Source organism: Entelurus aequoreus, linkage group LG01, assembly GCF_033978785.1.
Source record: "Entelurus aequoreus isolate RoL-2023_Sb linkage group LG01, RoL_Eaeq_v1.1, whole genome shotgun sequence".
NCBI lineage: Eukaryota > Metazoa > Chordata > Actinopteri > Syngnathiformes > Syngnathidae > Entelurus > Entelurus aequoreus.
Window position 1 is genome coordinate 63944342 of NC_084731.1, and position 20871 is coordinate 63965212.

General features: G+C 40.0%; 2 protein-coding genes across 2 annotated transcripts in view; both read right to left on the minus strand.

Moving 5' to 3' along the window:
- The window catches only part of LOC133655763 (homeobox protein SIX5), a 34883-nt gene extending 30332 nt beyond the window's left edge, over nucleotides 1-4551 (minus strand). The window contains exon 1 of the mRNA XM_062056225.1: nucleotides 3541-4551. Within this exon, the coding sequence (XP_061912209.1) occupies nucleotides 3541-3559 (19 nt within the window). The 5' untranslated portion in view covers nucleotides 3560-4551. The remainder of the gene's footprint in view (nucleotides 1-3540) is intronic.
- A 6227-nt stretch (nucleotides 4552-10778) lies between these two features.
- dlgap4b (discs, large (Drosophila) homolog-associated protein 4b) overlaps nucleotides 10779-20871 on the minus strand; it is a 180331-nt gene continuing 170238 nt past the window's right edge. Inside the window, 1 exon segment of the mRNA XM_062056237.1 lies at nucleotides 10779-12950. Coding sequence (XP_061912221.1) covers nucleotides 12717-12950 — 234 coding nt within the window. The 3' untranslated portion in view covers nucleotides 10779-12716.

The window sequence follows — 20871 nt, forward strand, 5'->3', positions numbered from 1 at the left end:
GGGCTACGATAGACTGACCATACGTCCTCTTTTCACCGGACATGTCCTCTTTTGCGGAGCTGTCAGGGCGGAGTTTCTTAAATGCCTCAAATGTCCGGCATTTTGAGTATTGTTTACACAACGTGCAGTACGCTACTTAATATGTCCGTGTGGAAACTCGTTCGGTACACCTCCGCACCGAAACAAAACCCCGTACCGAAACAGTACAATACACGTACCGTTACACCCTTATTATTTTGATTACTGTTTCTCAGCTGTTTGTAAATGTTGCAGTTTATAAATAAAGGTTTAAAAAAAAACAAAAAAAAACGTAGCCTCAGCGCATGCGCATAGATCCAACGAATCGATGACTAAATTAATCGCCAACTATATTTATAATCAATTTTAATCGATTAGTTGTTGCAGCCCTAATATATATATATATATAAGAAATACTTTCATTTCAGTGAATTCTAGCTATAAATATACTCCTCCCCCCTTAACCCCGCCCCCCAATCTTCCGAATTCAGAGATCTCAAGGTTGGCAAGTATGTATGTGACCTGTATCGGATTTTTGCATGTCAGTGTGAACCGTGCAATTCCACATTTTTCTTACACGACCGAGGCCTCTTTCGTATGCAGCAAATTTTTTTTAGATATATATGCGATGTGTCCGCTCAGGTCGCTTTCCTCCGACCAGAACGTCATCGAGAAAAATACAAGCGTCATAATTATTCGCCAAAATAGAGGGTTACAAAATAGATAGTTGACATCGGAGCAGAAAACAGGCGAAAATAAAATGTTTTAGGAACTCACGTTAAAGTTCCACCACTCCCGCTGGTGCCAAAATACTTTTTTCTTAATCTTCTGCGTGGAATAATTTGGTTGGGAAAATGTTGACTTTGTTTGCACAAAATGTCCACAAATGTGCCAGTACTGAGAGAGTGGAATCCATTTTTACTTAGGTAAACACTGCAGTGCGTGTGTCCGCACGCCGGTCGGATTGCATTAGAAACCGCATTTTTTGGCCACTAAAAAGATCGGATTTGACAAAAAAAATCCTGCAGTGCGAACATAGCCTTAGATACACCGGATACGGGTCAAATCGATTAGTAAATATCAATAACCGATTATTTATAGTAAATAAAGTCATGCAGACAGTTGTAACATTTGGCTAATGGAGAGATCCGACCAGCTCTTTTATTTTAGGGCACTTATTTCCTGTTTGTCACACATTTCCATTAATTTAATAAATATAACGGGAATTAATTCAATTGTTTCTTATTACATATGCACTTATTCAAAGTTGCAAGTGATGAATGCTTGTTTAGTGAACGGAAAGTAAATATACATAAAGATGCACCAATAATCGATTCCTAATCGAATTGCGAGGCTCTAGTTTTCAGCGTACTTCTTGTCAAGTTTGCGATTGTAGAACCACATCTTCAACTTCTGGCTTACAAGCACATGTTCCTTTTGAAAAAATAAATAAAAACGCATCTGAAAATAAACAGTTTAACGGATAATGTTTAAAAAAAGGCCTCACGGACACGTAGCCTTAGATACATCGAATATGGGCCATTGTAAAATCGATTAGTAAGCGTCAATACCGATTATCTATAGTAAATAAAGTCATGCAGACAGTTGTAAAATGTGGCTAATGGAGCGATGCGACCAGCTCTTTATTTTAGGGCACTTATTTCCTGTTTTGCACACATTTCCATTAATTTAATAAATGTAACGGGAATTAATTCAACTGTTTCTTATTACAAATGCACTTTTTCAAAGTGATGAATGCTTGTTTAGTGAAAGGAAAATAAATATACATAAAGATGCACCAATAATCGATTCCTAATCGAATCGCGAGGAGCCCACAGACTCTAGTTTTCAGCGTACATTTTGTCAAGTTAGAGATTGTACAACCACATCTTCAACTTCTGGTTTACAAGCACATGTTCCTTTTGAAAAAACGCATCTCTTAAAAGAAACCGTTCCAACGATGGATCGTTAAAAAAAAAACAAGAACAAATCTCAGCTTCGTGCGAGACACTTTGACCGTTAGCAACAGCAAGTTTGAACACGAGCACGTTTCAAAGAAAATTTTAAAAAGAGTTTAACGGATAATGCTTTAAAAAAAAAGCCTCACGGACACGTAGCCTTAGATACATCGGATACGGGCGATTGTAAAATCGATTAGTAAGCGTCAATAACAGATTATTTATTGTAATTAAATCATGCAGACAGTTGTAACATTTGGCTAATGGAGAGATCCGACCAGCTCCTTTATTTTAGTGAACTTATTTCCAGTTTTGCACACATTTCCATTAATCTAATAAATGTAACGGGAATTAATTCAACTGTTTCTTATTACAAATGCACTTTTTCAAAGTGATGAATGCTTGTTTAGTGAAAGGAAAGTAAGTATACATAAAGACGAACCAATAATCGATTCCTAATTTGAATCGTGAGGAGCCCACAGACTCTAGTTTTCAGCGTACTTCTTGTGAAGTTTGCGATTGTAGAACCACATCTTCAACTTCTTGTTTACAAGCACATGTTCCTTTTGAAGAAAAAAAACAACCCTGCATCTGTTAAAAGAAACCGTTCGAACGATGGATTGTTAAAAAACCAAAGACTAATCTCATCTTCGCGCGAGACACTTTGACCGTTAGCAACAGCAAGTTTGACCATGAGCTTGTTTCAAAGAAAATAAACAGTTTAACGGATAATGTTTAAAAAAATGCCTCACGGACACGAAGCCTTAAGACACATCGGATACGGGCGACTGTAAAATCGATTAGTAAACATCAATAACTGATTATTTATAGTAAATAAAGTCATGCAGACAGTTGTAACATTTGGCTAATGGAGAGATCCGACCAGCTCCTTTATTTTAGGGCACTTACTTCCTGTTTTAGACACATTTCCATTAATTTAATAAATGTAATGGGAATTAATTCAACTTTTTCTCATTACAAATGCACTTTTTCAAAGTTGCAAGTGATGAATGCTGGTTTAGTGAAAGGAAAATACATATACATAAAGATGCACCAATAATCGATTCCTAATCAAATCGTGAGGAGCCCACAGACTCTAGATTTCAGCGTACTTCTTGTCAAGTTAGAGATTGTAGAACCACATCTTCAACTTCTGGTTTACAAGCACATGTTCCTTTTGAAAAAAACAAAAACTAATCTGTCAAAAAATAAACCGTTCGAACGATGGATCATTAAAAATACAAATAAATCTCAGTTTTGCGCGAGACACTTTGACCGTTAGCAACAACAAGTTTGAACGCGAGCACGTTTCAAAGAAAACAAAAAAAGAGTTTTAAGGGATAATGTTTAAAAAAAAAGGGGCCACATTTAGGAGCCACAATGGACACCAGCATGCTGGTGGGAGACAACTATTAGCTGCTAGCTCTTTTTCCTCCACAAACACAAACATTTTTGGATGGGGGCGACACAAAAAAAGATGTCTTGGTAAAAGCCACACATTGTGCCGTTAAACAGGCGTCCGTGTGCGAACATTGAAGGTAAATGAATGAAAAAAAGGACTTACTTCGCTTGAACGCTTTCATTCTTTGTTGATGAGCACGCAGCTGTCCAACTTGCTGGCAAAACGTGCTCCACACTTTCTTCCTCTTTCCTCTCCCACAAACTCAAAGACCTCGCGTTTGTGTTTCTTCTTCCGCGCGAAAACATCGGCCGGTTCCCATCCCACTGTTGGCTTTTTCTTTTTCGAGGATAAATCTTTTTGCTTTTTAGACGTCGCTGGCTCTTTTTTTTTTTTTTTTTTACCTGCGCCGAGGAGTCCTTCGCCAATCTTGACAGTCGCCGCTGGAGTGATCCCGCCTCCTCGACAGCTGTCAGCCAATGGCGGCTCTACGTTTGGCCTTTTTGACACATGTCGGCCAATCAGGACGCTCGCCTGGACAACGGTCATTGCAAGTGACGGCGGAGGACCATTCCATTCAAAATATGAAACACATGAGCTCGGTTTGATGTTTTTCCTGTAAAAAAAACAAAAAACTCAAGTTTATTCATAAAAACACATTCCTGTGATTAATTAATTTCCGGATGAAACGTAACTCCACGTAACACTGTTGCTGTTACATAAATAGTAAATGTCATTGATTTCACAATATTAGTGTAATATCTACAAACTTTTTCCCACTGAACACTTGGCTCTTGAAGTATCACCATGACGACCAACGTTACAATACAGTAGCGTAGTAGAGGTGATTAATCGTGTGTGTAAATAAAACGCACTTAAATAAAGAACCCAATATTTGTGCACAAATGGAGTTTTGTCAGAATGTCATCCAGGAACATTTTAAAATATGTATCGAATTATTTTTTGGATCAGATTAATACAATTTTGAAGTTTGGATTAATTATGATTAATCACATGTGATTAATCGCATGTGTAAATTAAATGCACTTAAATGAAGAACCCAATATTTGCACACAAATGTAGTTTTATTGTCAGAATGTCACCCAGGAACATTTTTAAACATGTAACAAATTGTTAGTTTTTTAATTCAGATGAATACAATTTTGAAATTTGGATTAATTATGATTAATCACGCGTGTAAATAAAATGCGCTTAAATAAAGAACCCAATATTTCTACACAAATTGAGTTTTATTGTCAGAATGCCATCCAGGAACGTTTTAAGCGTTTGTCGATTATAGTTTGGATTAATCATAATTAATCACAGGTGATTACTCGCTTCCAAAATTAAAATGTGCTGAAGAAAAGACCCCGATATTTGTGCACAAATGCTATTTAATTGTCACAATGTCATCAGGGAACATTTATAAACATGTATCAAATAATACATTTTTAAAATTAGATTAATCACATTTTTGAAGTTTGGATTAATTATGATTAATCACAGGTGATTAATCGCGTGTGTAAATAAAATGCGCTTAAATAAAGAACCCAATATTTGTACACAAATTGAATTTTATTGTCAGAATGTCACCCAGGAACATTTTTAAACATGTATCAAATTATTAATGTTTTGAATCAGATTAATAACATTTTGAAGTTTGGATTAATTATGATTAATCACAGGTGATTAATCACGCGTGTAAATAAAATGTGCTTAAATAAAGAACCCGATATTTGTACACAAATGGGAGTTTTATTGTCAGATTGTCACCCAGGAACATTTTTAAACATGTATCAAATTATTAATTTTTTGAATCAGAATAACCACATTTTGAAGTTTTGATTAATTATGATTAATCACACGTGTAAATAAAATGCGCTTAAATAAAGAACCCGATATTTGTACACAAATGGGAGTTTTATTGTCAGAATGTCACCCAGAAACATTTTTAAACATGTATCAAATTATTAATTTTTTGAATCAGAATAATCACATTTTGAAGTTTGGATTAATTATGATTAATCATGCGTGTAAATAAAATGCGCTTAAACAAAGAACCCAATATTTGTACACAAATGGAGTTTTATTGTCAGAATGTCACCCAGGAACATTTTTAAACATGTATCAAATTATTTATTTTTTTAATCAGATTAATAACATTTTGAAGTTTGGATTAATTATGATTAATCACAGGTGATTAATCACACGTGTAAATAAAATGCACTTAAATAAAGAACCCGATATTTGTACACAAATGGAGTTTTATTGTCAGAATGTCATCCAGGAACATTTTAAACATGTATCAAATTATAATTTTTTTGAATCAAATTAATAACATTTTAAAGTTAGGATTAATTATGATTAATCACAGGTGATTAATCGCGTCTGTAAATAAAATGTGCTTAAATAAAGAAAAGTAAAAGAGTTAATAAAATCCAAATAAATTGCATGATTGATCTAAGTGAGTTCATGATTAATGCGATAATTTTTTGTGATTAATCACAAGTTAACTTGGTAAATTTGACAGCACTAATATGTTTAAACACTTTTCTGAATAAAAACCCATAAAAAAGCCCCAGTTTGGCCTCTTACAAACAAACCAAAACAAGTCCAGCAACCTTTTGAGAAATTAATAGTTTTATTTGATTGAACCTTCTGCCTTCCCATCAAACATGAAAACAAATAGTATAAATAGATCTACAGCGTTGTAAACAATGATATCCTAAATTATGTACAGAGTTACTTTAAGAAGCACAGAGGGAAATTGCAGTAATATCAAATCATCATTTTCATCGGCACATAGACTTTTATTAAGAGTTAGGAGTGTTGTTAAATAAACACACAGCCGCGCACGCAGACATACATCTGACATAGTAGAATACACAACACTCAGTTGACTTAACTCCAAGTGCTTGCTTGATATAATGTTCCTCTATAACTTGTTTTTGCTACATCATCTCCTTCTTAAATATTGACCTAGCACAGATGCTAATGTACTTGTTGAGGTATACTCGCTCTATTTATGTACGCAGTTTCTATTTCACATGTGATGCAACACAAATAAAGCCTACAACTTAGAACAGGGGGCCCAAGCGTTGGCCTCCAAGGGCCAAAGTGGAATTGTGCCAAAGGTCCGCGGGCCAAACAGTAACACCACGGGTGAGGATTTTAGGCGATAATGAATGATAAGGTGGTAGAGATTGTCACAGCTAATTCAGTTAGCACACAACTCAGCATCTTTGAAGAAACATTTTAACCTCAAAACATTTTTTAAAAAAAAGGTAATTTTCTGAAAATGTTGGCCATTTCCAGGTGTTACTCTTTAACCAGTTGGTGCTCGGTATTTCATCTGATCGCTTTCAAATTCGACAGATTAGACGTATGGAGGATGCTACATTTCGAAGCGTTTAGGCTTTTTTTTTTTTGCAGGGGTCTCAATGTCAAACTGCAAAAAAAACAAATCTATATATTTTACAGTAAAAAAAACAAACTGGCAGCTCAGTCACCAGAATTTAACCGTAAAAATGACCCTGTTTTTTTTTTTTTTTACACCTAATTGCATTAAATTGAACTGTACCACTGTTGTTTTATGGTAAATTCTAGTGACTGAGCTACCAGTTTTTTATCGTGGAATCCATGGACATTTTTTTAACTGTGCGTGACTATATTGAAAAACGGTACGAGAAATTCTGGCGACTAATACTTTTTTTTTTGGCCATAAAATCTACGTTCCCTGGTTTTTTACAATGCAATACTGTCAATGGAAAAAATGGTACCACTGATGATTTTATGTTAAATTTCTGTCGACTGAGCTGCCACGTTAAAATCCATGGACATTTTTTTAACTTTGCAAATTAAAAAACGGATTGAGAAATTCTGGCGACTTAGCTGGTACTTTTTTTTTAAACCATAAAATCTATGTTTCCTGTATTTTTACAATGCAATACTGTCAATGGAAAAATCGATACCACTGATGATTTTACGGTAAATTTCTGTCAATGGAAAAAACAGTACGACTGATGATTTTACGGTAGATTTCTGTCGACTGAGCTGCCAGTTTTATCGTAAAATCCATGGACATTTTTTTCACTTTGCATATTAAAAAACGGATTGAAAAATTCTGGAGACTGAGCTAAAACTAGTTTTTAACCATAAAAGCGACGTTTCCTGTTTTTTTTACAATGCAATACTGTCAATGGAAAAAATGGTAGCAGTGATGTTTCATCTTACATTCTGGTGACTGAGCTGCCAGGTTTTATCCTAAAATCCATGGACATTTTTTTTACTTTGCATATTAAAAAACCGGTACGAGAAATTTTGGCAACTGAGCTGATAATATCTACGTTTTCTACAATGCAATACTGTCAATGTAAAAAATGGTACCAGTGATGTTTATGTTACATTCTGGTGACTGAGCTGCCAGGTTTTATCGTAAAATCCATGGACATTTTTTTAACTTTTCATATTAAAAAAACAGTACGAGAAATTTTGCCAACTGAGCTGAAAAAATCTACGTTTTCTACGATGCAATACTGTCATTGGAAAAAACGATACCACTGATGTTTTTACGGTAAATTTCTGCTGCCAGGTTTTTACGTGGAAAATCTAATGAGGTTTTTTTTTTTTAAGTGTAGCCTGGCCGACACGCCGTGAATGATTGTGCAGCTTGAAAGAGGTCAGTATGAGTAATACCTATTCAACTTGGTAGCCACCAATCTAATTGACACCGTGGGTCAAATTTGGCCCGCGGGCTCCACTCTGGGCATCAATGACTTAGACTGATTAGATTTGAGAAAGTAAGAACAATGCAGAAGAAGCTTCAGTCGAGACTATATGAGCTCATTAAAGTGATATCAAGAGGACTTGGATAGATCTCAGTGTGTCCAAGTCTTGTATCAGTCAGTTGTGTATTGGCAAGAGGTCTGGTTGAAATGTGTGTATGGTCTTCTGGCTGCTCCACATTATGTGCTAATGGACTTCCAAACCTAGTGTTTGGGGGTGTGGAACATGGCCAAGCAAGAAGACATTCAGCTGGACCCAGCCCAACATCCAATGTGACAAGCCCAGGAGGTACAAGACTGAAGTGAAGTTGTCAGACAACCTTTGACCATAGCAGTCAGGCGACACATTTAAGGTGCTAACGATGCCGTCCCCCAAGTCAAAAGAAGGAACGGGCCATCGACACCTTGAGCACTCCAACCCTGCTCATCACCAGCAAACAAAAGCCGACCGTCATTGGAACGCTCTTGCCAAAGGGAAGAAAAGGTGCTCGTTGGGGGCATTTCCAAGTCAAAGGCTGCATTTTCAGGCTAAAAGTGGCAAAAGTGAAGAAAGCGAAGCATGAAGCGACCCTGCAGTGAAGCCATTAGACCCAGGAAATGTTTGTTTACCATTGGCAGAGATAAACTAGGATTGGAAGACATGTAAACAATGTGCTGCTTTGTTTAAAAAGAGTCTGTGTGTACGTGCCGTGTGAAACTCTCCAGTGTAATCACACAGCACAGGTGTCAAAGTCGCGGCCCGTCACTTCATTTTATTTGGCCCTCGAAAGCCTGGAAATATCAATCAATCAATCAGTGTTTACTTATATAGCCCTAAATCCCGAGTGTTTCAAAGGGCTGCACAAGCCACAACGATATCCTCGGCTCAGATCCCAAATCAGGGCAAGAAAAAACTCAACCCAATGAGATGACAATGAGAAACCTTGGAGGGGACCGCAGATGTGGGGACCCCCCCTGGGCGATCGGTGCAATGGACGTCGAGTAGATCTAGCATAATATTGTATCAATAAAGCACTGTAACTTTTCTTACTAAATGTATTCTGTCTTTCTATATTGGGAGAAAAAAAAAGTACTACATGTAATCTCAAATTATGTTAACTTAAAAATTGTCTAATTATGCAAAAATATATTATCCAACATTCAAACCGTTTTTTAAATATAAATAAATACTAATAATAATGATTTCAAAGCAAGTTATCCATCAAATTGTGCAATGTAAAAGTAGCAATAGATTTCATGGTCAAATTGTGAAGTTTATTGTGGTTTTTACAGCATTTTTCTCTAAATTAAAAAAAACTGTACTCTTTACTGTAATAAAAAAACAACCAAAACTAGCAGTTCAGGTGCCAAAATTTTACCGTAAAATTTTAGGTTTTTTATTTACAGTAAAAAACCAAATCCAATTTTATAGTAAACATTTTTATACCATAAAAACATCAGTACTGTTTTTCCATTTACAGTAATATACACTACATTTTGAGGTGAAATTATTGCAATTTACCATATTTTTTTTTACATTTTAATTTTTAAATAATCTACTAAGGGGACGGCGTGGCGAAGTTGGTAGAGTGGCCGTGCCAGCAATCGGAGTGTTGCTGGTTACTGGGGTTCAATCCCCACCTTCTACCATCGTAGTCACGTCCGTTGTGTCCTTGGGCAAGACACTTCACCCTTGCTCCTGATGGCTGCTGGTTAGCGCCTTGCATGGCAGCTCCCGCCATCAGTGTGTGAATGTGTGTGTGAATGGGTGAATGTGGAAATACGGTCAAAGCGCTTTGAGTACCTTGAAGGTAGAAAAGCGCTATACAAGTATAACCCATTTATTTATTTATAAAAAAATGGTGTAATAATAGTGTTCACTGTTAGAAGCGGCCCTCTGGGGCCAAACATGACTGCGATGTGGCTCTCAGTGAGAGGGACTTTGACACCCCTGACAGTGTATAGATTTTAGCCTGGCAGACCATCAACTTTAGTGTGAAGACAGCATCTCATCCTTCACACCTGCCCTGTGAGGTCAGACAAAGAAAAAGATGAGACCCTGGAAATGTGAGTGCTCGTTTTTGGCCAACACACCTTTTTAGAAGAGGGAGCGTGCAGGAAAACGCTAACTACTGCTAACTTTTAACTTTGGCGTTGGCAGCACTTTGATAAATCAAACATCTGCTATTATTTTGTTGAGATTGATGTGTGCAGGTACTTGAAGTGTACACGCTTTTGATGGGGATGATTATTCAAACATTGTAGAAATGATTGCAACCTGGAAGTACTGACATTTCTCTCCATTAAAAAAGGTTTAGAAATGATCTGTATGAATCCTGTTCATCGCGCTCTTTGACACAAAACATTTTGACAGACACGTTATAATTTTCTACCTTCAGACCTCGCTGTGTCGCAGTTCAAAAGTACTCTTCATGACCTGTTCTGGGGTCAGCAAGAAGGCGCTTTTACAAAATGAAGAATGGCAGACAAATTGATATAAGGAAGACATACTGTGAGTGGGTTTGTTGTGTGTGCAGTTTGCATGATGGCCACAAGGCGGTGTTGTGCAAAGCTACAAAATGGCCAGTGTGGGGAGAACCTAAAAGGGAACTGCACTTTTTTTTTGCCTATCGTTTTAAAAAAATAAAATAAATTCTAACCCGTAAATAAAAGTCTGTTTTACCTAGCTTGTGCTGCCGTTTTGAAAATCAAAGGTTGGTCAGTTGCTTTCTCGAGTCAGAACTCGTGAGAGTTTATTCACGATCATAAATAATGCCTCTCACCTGGATAGTAGAAGGATGAGAAGTTGGTCAACTTTAGACCAGGCAAGGGTGAAAAAACCCCCAGGGGATTATGATTAATTCTTCATCTAAATGGGAATATATCAACATCCTATTAGTCGGCATCGCAGTGACAGCAGACCTTGTACATACAGTAAGTGATGTTTTATTGTGTGTGTTGGCTCTCATGAAGTCTGCATAAGTAATAGTCAGTGATGTTGAAGGAAAAAGCAAATGTCGTGATGCGTTTATGAAATTAATGATCAAAATACATAAATATTACATGTTAGTCAATGGGAGGTCCGCTATTCCGCCGGTAAAGCCCAATAAATAACCTTCAAAAAGCGGTAAAAACACTCCATTTACATTTCCTGAATATTACCCAAGTATTAGTGATATTATTATATAAGCGCTAACGCAGAAAAACTATTTTTAGCACCACCTAGCTTGTGCTGCCGTTTTGAAAATCAAAGATTGGTGAGCTGCTTTCTTGAGTCAGCACTCTTGAGAGTTTATTCACAATCATAAATAATGCCTCTCCCCTGGATAGTAGAAGGATGAGAAGACAATCTGACAAGTTGGTCAACTTTGGAATCCAATTTAGACCCGGCAAGGGTGAAAAAAACATGAGGAATATGACTAATTCTTCATCTAAATGGGAATATATCAACATCCTATTAGTCGGCATCTTAGTGACAGCAGACATTGTACAGTAAGTGGAGTTTTATTATGTGTGTTGGCTCTCATGAAGTCTGCATAAGTAGTAGTCAGTGATGCTGAAGGAAAAAGCGAATGTCGTGATGTGTTTATGAAATTAATTGTCAAAATACAGTACAGGCCAAAAGTTTAGACACACTTTCTCATTCAATGGGTTTTCTTTATTTTCATGACTAATTTACCTTGTAGATTGTCACATCAAAACTATGAATGAACACATGTGGAGTTATGTACATAACAAAAAGAGGTGAAATAACTGACAACTTATTTTATATTATAGTTTCTTCAAAATAGCCACCCTTTGCTTTGATTACTTTTTCGCACATGGTGTTCTCTCCATGAGCTTCAAGAGGTAGTCACCTGAAATGGTTTTCACTTCACAGGTGTCAAAGTTTTGATGCCTTCAGTGACAATCTACAATGTAAATAGAAAGAAAACGTATTGAATGAGAAGGTGTGTCCAAACTTTTGGCCTGTACTATACGTAAATATTACCAGTTATGATGAATGAATGTGCCAGTGAGTACATTACATAAATACTTGGAGATGTTTGGATGTTTTTTTAAGCGTTTTATCGGCAGAGTGGAGCCACTCCTGTAGGCACCATTGTTAGCTGACTTTTGATCGCATTTATTTACTATTTAGAATGTATTTTGAAAAAGAAAAACATGTGTGCTTGGCTTGCATAATAAGGATTATGAATGATAAGCAAAATTCTCCAAAAAAAGAGCAGTTTCCCTTTAAGGAAGAGTGAACTAAATAGATCCCAGAGCCAATATGTAATACATGTTTAAATGTATTAGGAATGCAGTTCTATGATAAATATTTATTTTCATAATACTGTATGTAAAGAGTGAATGTTAGTGTGTGATATATATGATGCCTTCAGGAGCAGCCTACAAACTGTGCTCCTAAGTTAAAAATCCACCCCCGCTCCAGTCAAGGGGAATTTGGCTTCTCCTCCCCCAACTCTATCCCAGATCCCCACTTTGTCATTTGCATTGCAAACGTCTTCCTCTCCCGTTGGCAGGTAATTCTCAGCCCTACTTCTCCACCCTACGGTCTGACCTTACATTCCATTCTCAGAGGCGAGTCTGTGCTTCTGGGACGTAGATCTCCACGCTGTCTGCGCTTTCGGTGGCGGAGTTCTGGCGGAAAGAAGCCGCCTTTTTGGCGGCCAGCAGACGCTTGCGTGCCTCTTGTCTCTGCTTCTCCGCCGAAAGCGAAGACAAGGAGTCTGCGCTCTTCTCGCGGCCCAGCGAGGGTCTTCCTTTAGCGGCCATCTTTGACGCCGGAGGAGGGGTTTTGTCTTGGTCCTGTGATGATGACAGTGACACATAGGGAGTGTTGATCATAGAGAGAAGGAAAAACAACAAACAACAAAACTGGGTAGACAAAAAAAGACATTAGTTTTTGGTAACAGAACACAGACGATATCAACAGCAGTCAGTGATTGACAGTTTTAGACATCAAGTGGTGACATGAGCGGATATGGAGGTGAGACACAGTAGGTACACAATGCAAAGCAACATCAAAGGAAAGTCCTCCTTCGCCACATCCTCTTTTTTTAAAAAGCACATTCTACATATTTTTGGCTGAAATAGATTTAAAAAAATTTAAAACTTAAAATCTTTTCATGTTCTTAAAACTCGACATTGCGCATTATAACCCGGTGCGCCTAATGTACGGAATCATTTTGGTTGTGCTTACCGACCTCGAAGATATTTTATTTGGTACAAGGTGTATTGATAAGTGTGACCAGTAGATGGCAGTCACACATAAGAGATACGTGTAGACTGGAATATGACTCAAGTAAACAACACCAACATTTTGTATGTTCCATTGAAAATATAGAACATTACACACGGCGCTCAAAAATCTATCAACATGTTTTAGTAGGACTTTGGTAAGCTATGAAGCCGCACCGCTTGATGGATTGTACTGTGCTTCAACATAGGAGTATTAATATGGTGTGTGTATAAGGTAAGACATTATCTGGCGTTTTGTTTCACAATATTATGCAAAAGCAACTTTTCTTACCTTCTGGTACCTGCTGATCTGTATTTGAGATCTGCATAAGTCCTGAAAAATTGCACACGTCCGCCTTTGTAGTCAGTGTCGACACCAAAACTTCTTCTTTTTCTCTATCTTCTTGTTATGTGACATTCATCCTCCGCTGTTGCCATTTCTAAAATAAAGTAGTATAAAGTTCTTACTTATATCTGTCAGTAAACTTGCTATGAAAGCGCTAAAACATACCGGTGCAGTGAGTTTACATTATTCACCCAATCAACTTTAATTATTAGAGAGTTCAGGTTGGACGGTTTTTCACGGGACACATTTCCTGTGTTGTTGTTGCACTAGTGAGCCACGGATGAGAAGATGCTACTCCGTTATTGATTGAAGTAAAGTCTGAATGTCATTAAAACAGTTAGCTCCATCTTTTGACACTTCTTCCACTCCCGTCCTTGCACGCTACAACGCTACAATAAAGATGACGGGGAGAAGACAATGTCGAAGTGGAGGCACGTAAATAAGGCCGCCCACAAAACGGCGCATTCTGAAGCGACTGTCAGAAAGCGACTTGAAGATGATGTGTAAAACATAATCTATGCAACATTTTGACCAAAGAACCACCATTACATGTTATGTAGACCACAAGGAAGTATTTTACATTGAGAAAAAAAATCATAATAATATGACCCCTTTAATGCCCCTTATGTATGAAAATAGACCTGACTCAACCTGCTCATCAGCAGTGCGCCTTATAATCCGGTGCGCCCTATGGTCCGGAAAATACGGTATACATACATATATATACAAACGTATATACTGTCTAAATAAGTAGAAACCCCCTCCCACTTTTTACGATGTTTCATTATTATTGTGAATGATTTATTGATGCTGTGCAATGCTTACGCCATTGAACCTGCATTAAAAAGCATTATAAAAAGTATACAATTTTCATCCCTCATTGTACCAACACGTCCTTGATGTAAAATGCTAGGACCACTGTGTGTCCAACACCTAGCTCTGAAGGGTCACTCTAATGGAGTCCACTTACAATATGTCCTATAGGGCTTTTCCTTTCCACAGCCCACAAATCTAACCTAGTCAGTAACAAAAGCCAAGATTCATTAGAGGCAAGCTACCATTAAACAGCGGGATTTGTGGGTTTTTGACTCGGTCTTAAGAGACAGGCTTCTCTACCAAGTAGACCACAAAAGGAAGCAGGACAGACGCTGAACCAATACAGGGTAGTAGAACTAGACGAATTGCCTCGCCATCCAGCTGAGTAGAGCCTAAGTCGGTGGAGCAGCCGGTAAGACCGTCTGCGCCGAGAGGACAGGACCCGTTGAACGGAATGCTGGATTTTGACTCGCAAGAAGAACTTGTGCGTCAATCCCCGGAATCTAACAATACACACATATATACAAACTTATATATATATGTATATATATATATATACATATATATATATATATGTATATTAGGTGTGTAACGGTACGTGTATTTGTATTGAACCGTTTCGGAACCAGGGTTTCGGTTCGGTTCGGAGGTGTACCGAACGAGTTTCCACACGAACATATTAAGTAGCCGCCTAAGCTAAAGTCTTAACAAGCTGCTCCGCTTCATTCTGCCTCTGCCTGTGTCAGCCATTGTTTACAAATTTGGTACCGTATTTTTCAGACTATAAGTCACAGTTTTTTTCAAAATTTAGCCGGGGGTGCGACTTATACTCGGGAGCGACTTATGTGTGAAATTGTTAACACATTACCGTAAAATATCAAATAATATTATTTAGCTCATTCACGTAAGAGACTAGACGTATAAGATTTAATCGGATGTAGCGATTAGGAGTGACAGATTGTTTGGTAAACGTATAGCATGTTCTATATGTTATAGTTATTTGAATGACTCTTACCATAATATGTTACGTTAACATACCAGGCACGACTTATACTCTAGTGCGACTTATATATGTTTTTTTCCTTCTTTATTATGCATTTTCGGCCGGTGCGACTTACACTCCGGATCGACTTATACTCCAAAAAATACGGTAAATAAATAACCAAAAAATTTACATTTTGTTGTTTTCTTACTGTACCGAAAATGAACCGAACTGTGACCTCTAAACCGAGGTACGTACCGAACCGAAATTTTTGTGTACCGTTACACCCCTAATGCATATATTTGTATGTATACACAAACTTATATATACACACACACATTATATATATATATATATATATATATATATATATATATATATATATATATATATATATATATATATATATATATATATATATACACACGGATGAGGGTGTTTGATTAAGACCCGAAACACCCTATAACCCCGGGAGAATCACTGATGATGTGTCCAGGTTGCACCATGAGGTGTATTATAGTACTAATCCAGTATGGCATCGCCATGGACTTCCAGGAAGAGGCTGGATGACAACCCCGAAAGTGTGGTGACAACTGGAGAGATGGTTGACAGCCCGGAAAGACGGCAACCGGGGCAGGGAGGGGTAGCATCCCAAGCTGCAGCTCTCGCAAGGGAGCACCCATACAACGCTACAAAAAACCCTAAAGAGATATACCCCCAGGGGCGCCCGAGAGGGGGGGAGAATGAGCGCCCCGAAAGGACAGATTTTCTGGTAACGACCCCTGCGAATGGACAATTGACTATGAGTGCAGTCTGAAAATGTGGCAAGGTCTGCAAAAACCCGACTGGTCTAAAGATACACCAGACCAAGATGGGCTGCCTAAGGAAACCCGTGGCGCAACGCACAGTGCCAGTACCCTGTACGGCACCTGATGAGACGGAGGAGGATCCAGGCCCGGACACTCGCCACAGTGCCCAGAACCTCCAAGCACCACCGGCGCAACCCCAAAGCAGACCGTCAGAGCATCATTGGATATTGTGGCCCGCTGCCAACAAGGAGTCAGAGTGGAAACAGTTTGATGAAGATGTTAATACAGCCCTGGAAGCAACAGCCAAGGGTAATGTGGACCAGAGGCTCAAGACAATGAGCACATTCATAATTAGCATTGCATCAGACAGGTTTGGCATAAAGGAACAACGCGCCACCAAGACTACAACTGCAGCACCAATTCCAAACCGGCGAGAAACCAAGATTTCCCAACTCAGACAAGAACTGAGAGTACTCAGAAGCCAGTACAGGAAGGCAAGCGAGAATGAGAAGGCAGCCTTGGCAGAACTGAGGGGTGTGGTAAGGGATAGGCTACTCACCCTGCGACATGCTGAGTGGCACAGGAAGAGAGGCAAGGAAAGGGCCCGCAAGCGCAGTGCCTTCATTGCAAATCCATTTGGATTCACAAAGAAGCTGCTGGGAGAGAAACGCAGTGGTCAACTCTCATGTCCCGAGGAGGAAATCAACCTCCACATTAAGAACACCTACAGCGACGGCATGAGAGAGCAAGACCTCGGCCACTGTGCAGCCCTCATATGCCCACCAGAACCCTGCACCCTGTTCGACATCAGTGAACCCACCCTGAAGGAAGTTAAAGAGGCAATCAAATCTGCCAGAACAGCATCAGCACAAGGCCCGAGTGGAGTTCCGTACAAGGTCTTCAAACAGTGTCCCCGCCTGTTGGAGTGTCTTTGGAAGATCTTCCGGGTGATCTGGAAAAGAGGGAAAGTACCCCAGCAGTGGACGTACGCAGAGGGAGTATGGATTCCCAAGGAGGAAAACGCAAGGAACATCGAGCAGTTCAGGACAATCTCCCTCCTCAGTGTTGCGTGCAAGACCTTCTTCAAAATCGTTTCCAATCGCCTCATGGGATTTCTCCTGAAGAACACCTATATTGACACCTCGGTGCAGAAGGGAGGAGTCCCAGGAGTTCCAGGGTGCATCGAACACACTGGTGTGGTAACACAGCTAATCCGTGAGGCGCAAGAGAACAGAGGCGATCTGACAGTACTGTGGCTGGACCTCGCCAATGCTAATGGATCAATTCCACACAAGTTGGTGGAGTTGTCTCTGAGCAGATACCACGTTCCAGAGAAGATTTGCAATCTCATCCTCGACTATTACAACAACTTCAGTCTGAGGGTGTCCTCTGGCACTTCAACATCAGATTGGCATCGTCTAGAGAAAGGCATCATCACAGGCTGTACAATCTCTGTGTCCCTGTTTGCACTGGCCATGAATATGCTTGTGAAGTCTGCGGAAGTAGAGTGCAGAGGCCCTTTGTCCAAATCCGGCACCCGGCAACCTCCGATTAGAGCATTCATGGATGATCTCACGGTAACCACAACATCAGTGTCTGGATGCAGATGGCTCCTTCAAGGCCTTGATCGACTCATTAGTTGGGCAAGAATGAGTTTCAAGCCCTCTAAGTCCAGGTCCTTGGTCTTGAGGAAAGGAAAGGTAACCGACCACTTTCGCTTCAGTCTGGCAGACACGCAAATTCCATCTGTGTCAGAAAAGCCAGTGAAGAGCCTGGGCAAGCTCTTCACTGGTGATCTGAAGGATACCGCCGCACGTCAAGCTATCAGCGATAACCTCAACATGTGGCTCTCAACTGTGGACAAGTCAGGACTTCCTGGGAAGTTCAAGGCCTGGATATATCAGCATGGCATCCTGCCTCGCCTCCTCTGGCCGCTGCTGATGTACGAATTCCCAATGACCATCGTGGAGGGATTTGAGAGGAAGATCAGCTCGTCCCTGCGCAGGTGGCTGGGTCTGCCACGGAGCCTAAGCAGCTTTGCTTTGTTTGGGCACAACACCAAGCTGCAGCTTCCTTTCAGTAGTCTGGCAGAGGAGTTCAAGTTTTCCCGGGCCAGAGAAGTCCTGCTCTACAGAGATTCTGCTGATGGGAAAGTATCTTCAGCAGGTGTGGAGGTCAGAACAGGAAGGAAGTGGCGTGCCCAGGATGCAGTGGAGCGGGCAGAGGCGAGGCTGCGGCACAGCACCCTGGTGGGAACCGTAGCTACTGGTCGGGCTGGGCTGGGTAGCAACACCAAACCAAACTACAGCAGAGCCAGAGGAAAAGAAAGACGAAAGCTTGTCCAAGAGGAGGTTCGCGCCGAGGTGGAGGAGGCTCGCTTCAGCAGAGTGGTGGGAATGAGCAAGCAGGGGGCCTGGACCAGGTGGGAGCACATAGCTGGTCGCAAGATCACCTGGACCGAACTCTGGAAAGCGGAGCCACACCAGTTTAAGTTCTTGGTCCAGTCAGTTTATGATGTCCTCCCAAGCCCTGCTAACCTGTTCACCTGGGGCCTGATAGACGCACCTGTGTGCCAGCTCTGTCAGAAAAGAGGATCATTAGAACACATCCTCAGCTGTTGCTCAAAGGCATTGGGAGATGGCAGGTATCGGTGGCGCCACGACCAGGTCCTGCGGGCAATAGCAGACACCATCTGCACGGGCATCAACACCAGTAAGCGGCAACACCATCCAAGAGCACAATTGCCTTTGTCCGAGCAGGAGAGAAACCTCAACCCTCCAAGAAGACCCAGGGGGGCCTGCTAACAACAGCAAGGGACTGGCAGCTCTTGGTTGACCTGGGAAGGCAGTTGCGATTCCCAGACATCATCGCAACTACGACACTGCGGCCAGACATGGTCTTGATGTCTGGAACCAGCAAGCAGGTGGTACTCCTTGAGCTAACTGTCCCCTGGGAGGACAGAATGGAGGAAGCTCAGGAAAGGAAGAGGGCGACGTACGCAGATCTTGTGGCTGACTGCCGGAGGAACGGGTGGAAGGCCCGCTGCGAGCCTATTGAGGTGGGCTGCAGGGGTTTTGCAGGCAAGTCCTTACACCGGGTCCTGGGGCTCCTTGGGATTTGTGGACTGCACAGGAGAAGAGCCATAAAAAACATTTTGGAAGCGTCTGAAAAGGCTTCACGTCGGCTCTGGTTGAGGAGGGGGGACGCGTGGCGTACTGCGCTACCTGGACACAAGTCGAGGGACTGATCACCCTCGGCTGGGTCGCCCGGGTGAGGGTGTTTGATTAAGACCCGAAACACCCTATGACCCCGGGAGAATCACTGATGATGTGTCCAGGTTGCACCATGAGGTGTATTATAGTACTATACACATACAAACGTGTGTGTATATATATATACAGGTATATATATATAAATATATATATAAATATATATATATATATATATATATATAAATATATATATATATATATATATATAAATATATATATATATATATATATATATATATATATATATATATATATATATATATATATATATATATATATATATATATATATATATATATATATATATATATATAATCATTTCTTCAATTCTTATTTTTTTGTGATAGAGTGATTGGAGCACATACTTGTTGGTCACAAAAAACATTCATGAAGTTTTGTTCTTTTATGAATTTATTATGGGTCTACTGAAAATGTAAGCAAATCTGCTGGGTCAAAAGTATACATACAGCAATGTTAACATTTGCTTCCATGTCCTTTGGCAAGTTTCACTGCAATAAGGCGCTTTTGGTAGCCATCCACAAGCTTCTGCTTGAATTTTTGACAACTCCTCTTGACAAAATTGGTGCAGTTCTGCTAAATTTGTTGGTTTTGTGACATGGACTTGTTTCTTCAGCATTGTCCACACGTTTAAGTCAGGACTTTGTCTAAATTTTGTCTACTAAGTCAGGCCATTCTAAAACCTTAATTCTAGCCTGATTTAGCCATTCCTTTACCACTTTTGACATGTGTTGGGGTCATTGTTCTGTTGGAACCTGCTGAAACAATAATTGAGCTGTTTGGCCACAATACCCAGCAATATGTTTGGAGGAGAAAGGGTGAGGCCTTTGATCTCAGGAACACCAGGCCTACCGTCAAACATGGTGGCGGTAGTATTATGCTCTGGTTTTGCTGCCAATGAAACTGGTGCTTTACAGAGAGTAAATGGGACAATGAAAAAGGAGGATTACCTCCAAATTCTTCAGGACAACCTAAAATCATCAGCCCGGAGGTTGGGTCTTGAACGCAGTTGGGTGTTCCAACAGGACAATGACCCCAAACACGTCAAAAGTGGTAAAGGAATGGCTAAATCAGGCTCGAATGAAGGTTTTAGAATGGCCTTACCAAAGTCCTGACTTAAACGTGTGGACAATGCTGAAGAAACAAGTCCATGTCAGAAAACCAACACATATAGCTGAACTGCACCAATTTGGTCAAGAGGAGTGGTCAAAAATTCAAGCAGAAGCTTGCCAGAAGCTTGTGGATG